The sequence below is a fragment of the Solanum stenotomum genome, chromosome 12 (genome assembly GCF_019186545.1).
Source record: "Solanum stenotomum isolate F172 chromosome 12, ASM1918654v1, whole genome shotgun sequence".
Taxonomy (NCBI): domain Eukaryota; kingdom Viridiplantae; phylum Streptophyta; class Magnoliopsida; order Solanales; family Solanaceae; genus Solanum; species Solanum stenotomum.
The window spans coordinates 49,957,297-49,969,617 of NC_064293.1; the positions used below are offsets into that span (position 1 = coordinate 49,957,297).

The 12,321-nt window shown below is 33.0% G+C and overlaps 3 protein-coding genes across 3 annotated transcripts in view; 2 read left to right on the plus strand and 1 right to left on the minus strand.

Annotated features, from left to right (window-relative positions):
- LOC125849019 (triacylglycerol lipase 2-like) overlaps positions 1-3,142 on the plus strand; it is a 4,670-nt gene extending 1,528 nt beyond the window's left edge. The window contains exons 3-9 of the mRNA XM_049528995.1: positions 1,113-1,253; positions 1,358-1,468; positions 1,665-1,808; positions 1,894-1,934; positions 2,017-2,096; positions 2,207-2,302; positions 2,750-3,142. Coding sequence (XP_049384952.1) covers positions 1,113-1,253; positions 1,358-1,468; positions 1,665-1,808; positions 1,894-1,934; positions 2,017-2,096; positions 2,207-2,302; positions 2,750-3,072 — 936 coding nt within the window. The 3' untranslated portion in view covers positions 3,073-3,142. The remainder of the gene's footprint in view (positions 1-1,112; positions 1,254-1,357; positions 1,469-1,664; positions 1,809-1,893; positions 1,935-2,016; positions 2,097-2,206; positions 2,303-2,749) is intronic.
- Positions 3,143-3,561: 419 nt separating this feature from the next.
- LOC125849022 (mavicyanin) lies at positions 3,562-4,564 on the plus strand. The gene is made up of 2 exons (XM_049528999.1): positions 3,562-3,814; positions 4,046-4,564. Exons 1-2 carry the CDS (start codon positions 3,646-3,648, stop codon positions 4,387-4,389), a joined length of 513 nt encoding a protein of 170 aa, XP_049384956.1. The 5' UTR covers positions 3,562-3,645; the 3' UTR covers positions 4,390-4,564.
- A 185-nt stretch (positions 4,565-4,749) lies between these two features.
- On the minus strand, positions 4,750-7,930 carry LOC125849015 (chloride channel protein CLC-a-like). Its single transcript, XM_049528988.1, has 6 exons — positions 7,642-7,930; positions 7,342-7,542; positions 7,036-7,213; positions 6,299-6,831; positions 5,035-6,154; positions 4,750-4,914 (listed from the first exon to the last, which is right to left on the minus strand). Exons 1-6 carry the CDS (start codon positions 7,824-7,826, stop codon positions 4,807-4,809), a joined length of 2,325 nt encoding a protein of 774 aa, XP_049384945.1. The 5' UTR covers positions 7,827-7,930; the 3' UTR covers positions 4,750-4,806.
- Between the last annotated feature and the right edge of the window lie 4,391 nt (positions 7,931-12,321).

Sequence of the window (12,321 nt, forward strand, 5' to 3'; positions counted from 1 at the left end):
TTAGTGGAAATTCATTTATAATATTAGAAGTTGGAAAGATGAACCCTCTTGCAGTTACTCCCTCTTACTTGTCTTCCTTAGTAGAAATATCGCCTCAAATTATTACATTTATAAAAAAAAATGAAAATTAAGAAGTGGAAAAGGTTTTTTTTTTTTTTAAAAAAATAAAAAATAATTAAGAAGAGGAAAAGGAAAAAGGAGAGGAGATCTTGTTAATTTACGAATCAAGATATAGTTAATTACATTTTTTCATTTTGTCCTCAAATAATTTTTTTGAAAGTATAACAGTATCAATCACCTGTCCATTTCATATTAATTAAATTTTTAAGACATTTTTTATTTTTCAAATTAACTTAATTTTTCAGTTTTCAAGACTACTTTTGGAGTGTTCTTCTAATTTTATCCTTTATTTGGATTTTCAATATGACGACTTCAATAAATTTGACAATGATTAATAAGGGTAAAAATGAAAAACTATGTTCAATTTATGTCTTAATCTACTTTTCATAAAGGGTGTGAAACACCTCAAAAATTCAATTAACATAGAATATAGTTTCAAAAGGTTCTCCCATTATTAATCTAATCAGTATCGACAGATGAGACACATAAATAAAATATGCTTATAAATTCTAAAATAAATAATCAAAAATATCCTTCTTATATATATATTTCCATAAACAATATTTTTTTTGGCACAAATACATAAGTAATATGATCCTTAAGACAAAGGAAGATGACAGAAGACAAAAGCTCGATTTGGAGCTCTCTTCGTTCGTTCTTATCCTAAAATAAAATGAATCGCCGAAATTTACACCGACGTTATAATATAAATTTTAAATTCATGTAAAAATGTTTGTGCATTTGCATCTAAAAATATAGCCTCTTGATCATCCTGAGAATATATAAATTGCAATAGAAATATTTATGATTTATTTTTATTAATTTTATCTGATTTTAAGTAAATAAATTACGTAATTAGTATCTATACTGCGTGATAATTAGCTGGATACATAAAAAATGAACCGAAGCATCAACAATAGGAGGGATTTTAGTACATGTACAAAGTATTTGAGAATTAGCAAATACTGGAAATATAATTCAAGTTGTTGCAGGACGGAGCAACGTGGGTGATGAATTCAGCAGAACAATCACTTGCAATGATTTTAGCAGACAGTGGCTTTGATGTTTGGATTGCCAACACCAGAGGAACAAGATACAGCCTTCGTCATCTCAATCTTCATTCTTATAATCCTGTATTTCCTTCAAATCATTATTCTTAATATTTAAAATTAATTATATAATTATTACTTAATAAATAATGTCTTATGAAGATAAATTGTGGTTCACGTACGTACAGGACTACTGGAATTGGTCATGGGATGATCTTGTAGTCCATGACTTACCCACTTTCGTTAACCTTGTGTATGAACAAACTGGACACAAAGCTCACTACGTTGGCCATTCATTGGTAAGTGACCTTCCATTTCATTTTGTTTGTCTTATTTTGCTTTGACACGAAGTTTAAAAAGTTAAAAAAAACATTTGAATCTTGTGTTGTTAATTTTAAAATATGTAAAATGTATCAAAATATCATTTAATTTGGTAACCTTCATTGATATACTATATTTTATAACTAATCAATCATTATATGGAAATTAATATAGGGAACTTTGATAGCTTTGGCATCATTTTCAGAAGGAAGACAAATAGACAAGATAAAATCAGCAGCTTTGCTAAGCCCAATTGCTTATTTGAGCCATATGACTACTGCACTTGGTGTCGTTACTGCTAGATCCTTTCTTGGCGAGGTAATTAATTAAGTGCAAAGTTAGATCTATCATTTTTGAATTCTCTATAATTAAACCTGATAACACGCGATTATTATGTCAACAGATCACTACTATATTTGGTCTTGCAGAATTTAATCCAACAAGGTATGCAAATCGATCTCTTATGACTAATCCAACTGTTTTTTTTCTCTTCTCAACTATATTGATGACGCTTTTTGTTTGTCAGTGCGCCTGTGTCTATTTTTGTCAAGGCGTTGTGTGCACAGCGTGGGATTAATTGTTATGACTTCCTCACTGCACTTACCGGTACTAATCTAATTAATTACACATTTTATTCAATAATTATTGACCAAGTCATTTGTATTTGTCATCATAATTCTTCAAATCTTAATTACTTTTCATATGGATATATACAGGGAAGAACTGTTGTCTAAACGCCTCCACGGTCGATTTGTTCTTGAAGAATGAGCCTCAACCCACATCGACTAGGAACTTTGTGCATTTAGCTCAAAGTAAGTCCTCTTCAATAATGTGTACTTAGACAGAAAAAATTGGTGTAATGGTCAGTTTTGGGACTAGTTATGAATATTTTGTCACTGATTAAAATGAAGAGAAATAGTAGCTAATTACTAACGAAAAGATAAAACTTAGATAAAAATATCGAACATGAAAAAGTTTGTACATAAGGTTAGAGTTTGAAATTTTGACCAAGTGAAATTCTAACACAATGTGCTGGAGTTCTAAGTAAAGTTTTGTTACTTTACCCTCGTAATTAATGAATTTCAATCAGTCTAATATACTACTCCATAAATATCTTTTGCGATTTTACTGAGTAAAGTTCAAATGATATGGTTATACGTAAAATTAATCCCCTAGTCATAAAGCTTAATGACCTTACTAATAATCATGTTGCTACTTATCTTAACTAACTGCAATGATGAATGAAATGCATTATGCAGCTGTTAGAGATGGAATCCTTAGGAAATACGACTATGGGAGCTTTATCAACAATTTGGCACATTATGGTGAAGTTAAACCTCCACAGTATAATTTAGCAAATATTCCTCGAGACCTACCCCTGTTTCTGAGCTATGGAGGCCAAGATGCACTTTCTAGTACAAAAGATGTGGAGACATTACTGGATCACCTCAAAAACCACGATGTGGGAAAGTTACATGTTCAATATGTCAAGGATTTTGCTCATGCTGATTTCATACTAGGAACTACTGCTAAGGATATTGTCTTTAACCAGATTGTAACCTTCTTTAGCAACCAACACTAAGCTATAGCCTATATTCATGGGAGTTTTTGTATTGTACTAGGTCAGTTTGCCAAGTTATGGGAATTTTTAATATATCTTTCTTTTTTCTTTCTTAAATCATCTTCACTTTACGCTTAAGGCAAAATGTGGTATTCTCATTTGAAAAGGGTCTTGCATTGGCCTAAAATGCAAGTCTATTACTAAATCTAATTAAAGATTCTATTTCATTTATTATTGGAAATCAATAGCACCTAACTGACAAATAATTAGAAAGAGTAAAGTTGTAACTTAGATTAAAACCCAAGTCACCCAAAAATCAATGGACCAACCACAATTATCCCCTGTCACACTCATGTCCAGTAGACTTATTACAAAAGAAAGTTGAGATACATAAACAGTCTTGAGATCCAAGATTTGTAGGTACCAACTACCAAATCAATAAGATGGCAATCATATGTGTACAGCTGTTGAACTGTATATATACCAAAACTTCTCCTGGTTTCCTAAGCATTGAAGGTCAGGTTTATCTTTAAAAAACTAGCTAGTACGTATCTATTAATATTTGTTAGGCAAAATTATCAATTTGTTACCAAAATGGTGGTAGTACGCAAATCTTTGTTGATATTTGTTATTGTGACGGTAATGATCCAGAAAAATGCAATGGCGGCTCAACACGTTGTTGGTGGAAGCCAAGGATGGGATGAATCCGCTGATTTCAAATCCTGGGCTTCTGGTCAGACATTCAAAGTTGGAGATACACTAGGTTTGTTATTGATTTATTTCTCCTCTCCTTCAACCAAAACTTGGTAGAATTAAAGTTGTCTAACGGTTTTTGTGTCAGAGTTGGGTTGCATTTTGACCGAATGGGTTATACTATCTTTATCTATTTTACCCAATCCATTTAAATTTTGGCGTGTCGGTCGAATTAGTTAAAATGGATTAATTTTGTCACCTCTAGTAAAAATTCTAGTATTTCACTATTATTTTTTTGCAGTTTTTAGGTACAATCCAGGCCTTCACAGTGTTGTAGAACTTGAGGGTGATAGCTCATACAAGAGTTGTGATATAAGTAGTACAGTGAACTCGATGAGTGCGGGTAACGATGTGGTTAAACTAAACAAGCCAGGGACTAGATACTTTGCTTGTGGAACAGCAGGTCATTGTGACCAGGGCATGAAGCTTAAGATTAAAACTGTTACTGGAAGTGCACCTTCTAATCAGGCAGATTCTTCCACGCCTAGCTCTTCTTCTGCAGCTTCTCATTGTTTTTCTACCACATTTTTCACTTTCGTTGCTGCAATTTTGACTGTACAAATGGCCCTAGTGTTCCTGTTATAAGACACATTTTTGCTTTATTCATTCAATGTTTTGCACTTGATGAGGTAGAGTAGCTGGTATTTAATTATATGGAGTGGAGCACTATGTTAATTTTGTCAATTAAGTTGTTCATTTGATGAATTGTAATTCTTTTACTTCAAATTTTATGAAGAGTTTGAATAATGTCGTTCATTCATTTCTTCCCAGGAGAACAAAGGTTTAGTCTTATAAACTAAAGTTAAATCTTGAACTCGTGTTATATAAATGACTATTGATATCTCATATAAATAATTTTTGTCGACTTATTTACATGGTGAAGTTTAGACTTCCTGTCGTTTACTTCGGCTGTATCTCTTCCTAAAATATTGGAAGAAAAGAAGGGACGATTGAAAGGAAATCTATAAAAGAATGACAAGCATATTTTCTCAATTGAAAAGTTTAGTTCCCCTTTTTGATACTCTTAGACTTTGCCAGATGGGGGAAGACATTCAAAATGTTGCAGGCCCTTAGGTCTTGTCTGGTCAAGATTCCGACCACTGGAAATACCTACAAGAGAAGTACACAAGTTAGTCATACTATTTGGGTTGCAAAATAAACGTAACCAGCTCAATTACTACCAACTTGTTTGGAATTGAGGCATAGTTGTGAAGTATCTTATAAACTCACCCCTGCTGCTTGGTATTTGGGCACGATGATCATGTGTCGAAGCCCGACTTGCCTGAAAGCCACCATTGCCTTTGCTACTGACAGGCTTTCCACCACTGTATGAGGGGTTGTGTTGATCAAAGGATGCAAATCAACATACATTTCCATTTCATCCTTTGTAACTGCAATATCTTCAATTTTACCCCACCTTTCTGCTAGATCAATCCATGTGAATTTCTCCTCTACTTCCCAATCTTCTGTTCTCCTTCTCTCATTCAAGAACCACTTCTTCTTGAGCACCAAAAGAAGGTGAGTTCTTAAGACAAGTCCATGTAACTCGGGTATCACTCCATCTACAACAGGGAATCCATTGTGTGTGGTGTATTTTAGAACCTCTACGATTCGTCTCACTTTCTCAATTCCCTCAAGTGTAACTACTGGTGGCTTTACATCAGCAAGCTCACCAACTGTGATATTCCTCATCCATGCCTCAGGAGATGCTTCCAAGAAAGGTAGACCTTTTAGTTCCAAAATTATTTCATAGATACTTGGGTTGAAGCAGTCTGCCACACTTTTAGCAATTAGAAGGACAAGCATTGTTATCGGCAGAAGAAGTAGATTGTTTGTCAGCTCAAGAAATATGACACAAACAGTAACTGTCATTCTCATTGAACCAGCCATAAGGGAAGCTGCTCCAAGAACAGCAAACAACTCCTGATCAATTTTTGTATAAGGTCTCATGGCAATGCCAAGCAAGCGACCATAACCTGAACCCATGAGGATGATTGGGATATAGAGACCAGATGGCACAGCAATCCCAAAAGTAATAACTCCCAAGATGCAATACAACAAAAAGAAGATAAGAAGTGATATGACTTGAAATTCAGTGCCAGTGTTCAGAGAGAAAATGTTTCTGATAGCGTCCTCCTTTGTTGCAAGGAGAAGAGTGGCCAGATCATTGTAATAACCATTTGGGCAGTTGAACTGTTTGAAGTTTCCTGTTTCTCCAGTGCCAGGACAAGAATCTGATAGAGTTGAATCACAAGGCTTGCATTTGGCAAGAAAAGGAGGTCCATATATGCAAATGGAGGTGAAGAGGGAAACACTTAGAGCAAGAAGCAGCTTATGTAATTTTCCCTTCCTGCGCAAGATAACACAAGTATCAATGTTAGAGCAGGTTCAAAAAGGTACAATTTGTATCAAATGGTTTAACTTTTGAGAACAGAGCTAACAGATGTTAACTTGGGAATATGGAGGAATTTTTTACTCAATCGAGAGAGCTTACTCGTTAACGAGATTATAGAGCCTGAGGACCTTGTGGAGGACATGATTGTAGAGGCTCCCAAGGAGACCACCAATGACTCCAATAATTACAACAGGGATGATGTCCACAAAATGGTACCTCACAATTACGTCACTCACATCAAACATAATAATTCCCCCTCTTCCAAAAAGTCCACAGCTACCAGATTTGCAGTAATCCATGAAGATCCTTAGTATTACCACAACAACAGCAGTGCTAAAGAAAGTTCTCCAAATGAGGGCGCTTCTCCACCATGTTGCCACTTCCTCTAACGCGAATAGAACACCAGCTACTGGAGCACGGAAAGCAGCACAAACACCTGATGATGAGCCATATGTGATGAGATCTCGCTTGTCCCTATCATTGTTGAAGTAACGGAGCCAATGCCAACTAAGTTTGTAACTGTCTGATCCACCTTGACCTAATAAAGAAGCAATGCAACTGCCAATGTGAATCAGTGGCTCTTCTTTCCCAAGATCTAACCCAGCTGAAACTGCACCAATGCTTCCAATGATCTGTGAAGTTGAAAAGATTCAACATTGTTTAGTAGAATTCAGACAGTTGGAACATTTTATATGCCCGCGCCTGAGTTATCAGCATTAATAAACAAGTAGGGCTTGTTCAAGTGGTTGAACACCTCCATCATCCATGGATAAGTTGAGGTCTCAAGTCACACTAGAGGGTAAATGGGAACACTATTGATAAAAATCAGCATGCACCTTAACAAAGAGTGTAGTTGCCCCGAACATATTGGGAGTGTCTACACCATTGAGATAGGCTTTGATTTCTGGAACTCCAGGCCCGGCAGCCGTAGGTGCAAAATAAACAGTGATAAAGGCAGCTACCAATGTCAACAGAAAGTTAGCACCCGCAAAGAATGCAAATCCCATAAAGTACCTACATAATTGTTTTAATTAAGTCAGACTATCTCATTGAAGTTATTTAACATATATAATTGTAAGTCATTAGAACAGAGGAGTTGCCCGGGGTAAAAACAAAACCAAAAATAAATGTTACTTATTAACCTTTTGTCATCAATATAGTTGACAGTAGCGCGGAGTTTGTAACCAGAGATATTTTCGATTGAGAGACTGATGAGGGTGGCCACACCTCCGGTAAAAAGGCCGACCAGAAATGCGAGTGTCCATTTGATGAAGACAAACTGTAATGTTTGAACTCTTGATCTTTTTCTCCTATCATGCTTGAAGAGATCATTCTCGTTGATCCTAAATCAGAGACATATATATACATAATAACATGTAAATACAACAAATCAAATATCTCTGCTAAAACAGATAAGGTTTAGTATTTGTGATTGTTCTTACTCATAATCCAAACTTTCGATGTGGGAGACCTTAGCTCCCACTATGGCTACTGAAGTGGAGGATAGTGTTCGGTTCCTCAAGTAATTGCTCTCTGTCGACTCTCTTTCTTCTTCATTATTGTGTTGTCCCTCCAGCTCCATGTCATTTATTGTTGCTACTTCTGCAAATCCATTTGGCTCCTCCATCAAAGAAACACCACAAGTGAAGCTTCTCTAGATATATACTACTACTAGTAGTTGATAATTCAGATATTGAAGAAGAAGAAAAATGGAGACAATTGCTTGTGGTTTTTTTGCAAGTCAAAACAAGAGAGATAGAGGAAACGTGATCTACTTGTTTAAGTAGTACTTAGCTTCCAATTTACAACACATTCACTATAAGTATAAGTAATTAATAATTTAATTTAAAAAAAAATATAAAAGTAATTTAATTAAAAAAAATAGAACTTGAATTCGAAAATATAATTTATATCCTCGTATATCTTCTTTGGGTGAGAAACGAGAATGAATATGGATAATCATTGATATAGATGGGAGACTATTATTGGATTTTTTTGTAGTTTTATCAACAAATAAAAATTAAATAAATGTGACTAACGACTGATAGGAACATTTTTTTGGGGAGCAATTTTAAATTAGAAATATATCTATAAAAAAAATATTGAACCTAGTCAGCATGATTGGCTGGAAGATTTCTTGGGTATCAATAAATGAATTATCCATCAGACATGTTTCGATTACTTGGTCCGTTCTTTATAAAATATGATGATGACAATAAGGTAAATTAAAGGCATTTGTGTTTGGTAATAAATACAAGAATTATCCATATTTGATCTTCCCACACGTACACCCCATGGATGGTAAAGGGAGATAGTAGGTTTGGGTTGATGTTCACTCGTCTTTCTTTTTTTTTCCTTACCCTTCTTGCATATTTTGGTCTCAATGGTAATTTGGATTCACAATTTAAAAATGAAGGTGAAGAATGCTTACTTCCTATGTCTCAATTTATGTGATACATTTCGTTTTTCAAAAGTCAAACAATTTGTGTTTGATCGAGAGTTTGCACATGAAATCTTCAATTTTCTTGAAATGAAATTTATATATTTGTAAACTACGTAAAAGGTAATATATATAAGTCACAATAATTGACAATCCAAAATATTTAAAAAGATATATTAAAAATTTACGATTAAAGATACACTTGTTTGGATCTCAATATTTGAAATATGTTACATAAATTGAAACCGCAAAAGTATCATTTTAAGCAATTCTTTCGGCCGTATTATGTGAATCTAACGTGTGCGAAGGTACAAAAGTGTGTGTCATTTTATGGCAAGTATGTGTGACTGAAATTTCGCCAAGGACTTTAGAATTTAGAACCTGTACGTGTATTGTCAATTCATTCACATGGCATATACATCAACAATTAAAATGTGTCATTATTGGTGTTCACCCATTTATCTCTTTGAATTCGACAGGGAAAGCACAAATCAATCAGAGTGCTAGAATTCACTGGCCTGGGTTGCACCTGTACTACTCTATCTAATTCTAATACATGCTATACAACGATAATAATTACATGCTATACAACGATAATAATTACATGCTATACAACGATAATAATATACTCGATGAAATACTATTAAAGAAGGCATCACATGAGTAATTGGGGTCAATATGCAATTAGAATAATCTAGAGGACTAGTTAGCTAAAGTTAGTTAAGGGTAGTTAGAGGATACTTTCTTGTTCTTGTATATATGTAAACAAACACTCAGTTGGAATTAATTAACAGAAATATTGAAATTACATTTTCTCTCAACTCTCTACTCTCAGTTCATAGAACATTCCAGAGTCAAGGAATTGTTCCCTAATTCTGGGTATTGAACAAATGCCCTTACATACTTTTATAAGTTAAAACATGTTATCAGGATTTAGAAATTGTGTACTGTCTATGAAAGTGAAAGTGTTAATTAAAAGGATACATGTTAGATCTAAAATTATATAAAAAAGACGCAGGCTTTAAAAACCTTCAAATACTTCGTATAGGTACACATTTAGTTAAAGATATGATATAATGGTAGAAAGAGATCCATATAGGTGATAGCTCAGTTATTTTTTTTAAAATTATGGTGATAATATAGTATGAGCTTAAATAACAAAATAAGAATTCATATAGTCGATTCTAATTTATTTGAGATTAGAGCACATCCAATTGCTTTTTATAATTACTATTATTGTATATGTATATAACATTAAATCCTTTGAATAATTGATGATGATCATCTTTATTCGCATCACAAATCGCATATTTTGTGTTATACGCAATTTGATATATATAAATTATTGGTTGGGTTATGGCATGACATGGGAAATCTTTCTAACGGACTGGAGCCCCCAATGTACGAACGTGTTGAATAAATAAATTAGATTACTTCCCTTACTATATTCATTTATGTATATCAAGTTGAAAAAATAAACTCATGTAAAATGAGATGGAGGGATTTATCATTTATAGCTATACAAATATTTATCACTTATTTTAGATCATAGGTTTTAAAAGTTTTTTTTCATTCTTAAATTTTGTGTCAAATCAAATTAACTCATATAAAATAGAATGGAGGAGTAATTAATTTAAATATTATATTTTTATTAATATAATATAATATAATATAATAAATGTATTCTGATGTGATACGTAACAATTATCCAAAAGCAAGTTGTATAAAAGAAAAGGAAATATTTATGTTGTTTCATGTGGAGACTCGAGACGTCAAAGCCAAGACAAGTGGCTTTTGGATCAGATTTTCCATATCAATTCGTATATTTTTAATTTTAATGGATTTTATTTGAATTCGTATCACACGAAAGAAAAATGAAAACAATATTTGGAGTTTTATTCAACTGCATAGAAATTCTAGAAGAGGCCATGCCTAATGCAGGTAATAAAAAATAGAAAATTAATGTGAATAGTCTTACACTACAATCTACCGTTTAAACTAAAAATGTCGACATATGTTTAATTTATATATAATGTCAGCGAATCTCCAAGGACACTGGGGCATGTAACATGTCGAGCTTTATTTACTACGTCTTTTCAATTTAAAATAGAACTAGTGTGTAGATATGATTTTTAATTATTTTATTGTTCTTCAATGAAATACTCATCTCCGTCCCTCCTCCGCACCACATTATCGATTATTCAGAGATAATAAATAATGTGATTATCAAATAACTTTTATATTTCATATTTTTTTAAAATTATATTGTTACAATAACAAATCAAGTATAACCCCACAAAGTAGGGTCTGGACAGGCTAGAATATACGCAGATTTGATTATTATCTTAAAATTAGAAGGAGTTGTTTCCGATAGACCCTCAACTCAAAAAAAAAAAAAAAAAGAAGAACAAACCCTCCAAAATAAGATAAAGGAAAAATAACGTAAATGAAGACAATCGTGATAAAATACTACCGATAACAAGACAAATCATGCTAAACAATTGTATTCTTTATTATATTATTATATTATTCACTATCTAAAATGTCAAACATTATTAGTCCTACGTCTTTTTCAATTTTAAATAAAATATGATGCTGATTGCTGGGGCATGAAACATGCGAAACATTAGAAAGCCTTTTTCTACTTAATTTTAAGATTACAATTATTTCCAAAAAAAAATATCCTGTCTCCCCAAACCCAGTGTTAACTTGTATATAATTATTTGTTACAAATTATATTTGCACGACATTGTATGTGTAGACTCTACAAAATGTGAAGGGAGACTAGGTTACATGAAAGTTTAATGAAATATGATAAACAATAAACTCAAAAAAATGATGATCAAAATGCATTGCTTGGGTTTCTGAAGTATAACTATTTTTCTATACGTTTTATACACAAAGTTATCTGCAGCAAAATTAAATTAGAGAGCAAATAAAATCAGAATATAAAAAGTTCCTTCTATCAGCCAAGTGTTAATTAATCTCACTATTCAAGTTGTTCAGCTTTAGAATCTCATAAACATCAGAAAGATTTTTTTGTGCCATACCAGGTTTATATATTCGCCTGTGGAGAAACCAGACCAAAGATAAATCATCTCAATACCTTACTCCAATTCAACATCAGAATGTGCTAGTGTTTTCAGCACATAATAATTTACAGACCCCACTTGTGGAATTACAGTAATGAATATGTCGACAAATTTATTGTTTTCAACTTCGAAACACGATAGACAATGGGTCCACTTCTTTACCCTTCTCCACTTAAATACAAGAAATGGTTCACCTTTGGTAGGTGAACCAAAGCCTAGGTACCAAACAACTATCCTTGCACTTTGAAGTGAACATCTAACAACTTTTTTCATCAATTAAACCTGCTGCTTTTTACACAGGAACATTCTAAAAAAACATGATAATTAGCAATGCATCACACTAATATATGATGTGATATATATACAGCGAGGCAATCGATCAATCTAACACTTTCAAGCAAGGATAAACTATCATGCTTCCATTAGAAAATTGCGGGAAAAAAAAGAAGGTAAAATACAGTAAGGAAATCAGGATATTACATTGGTAGAAAGCCTCTCCAGGATCACAAATGGGTTACAAGTCCTGAGTAACAAATTATAAAAAAACTAACATTAAAAAAGTGTGGTTATATAATAAGTAATGAAACCAA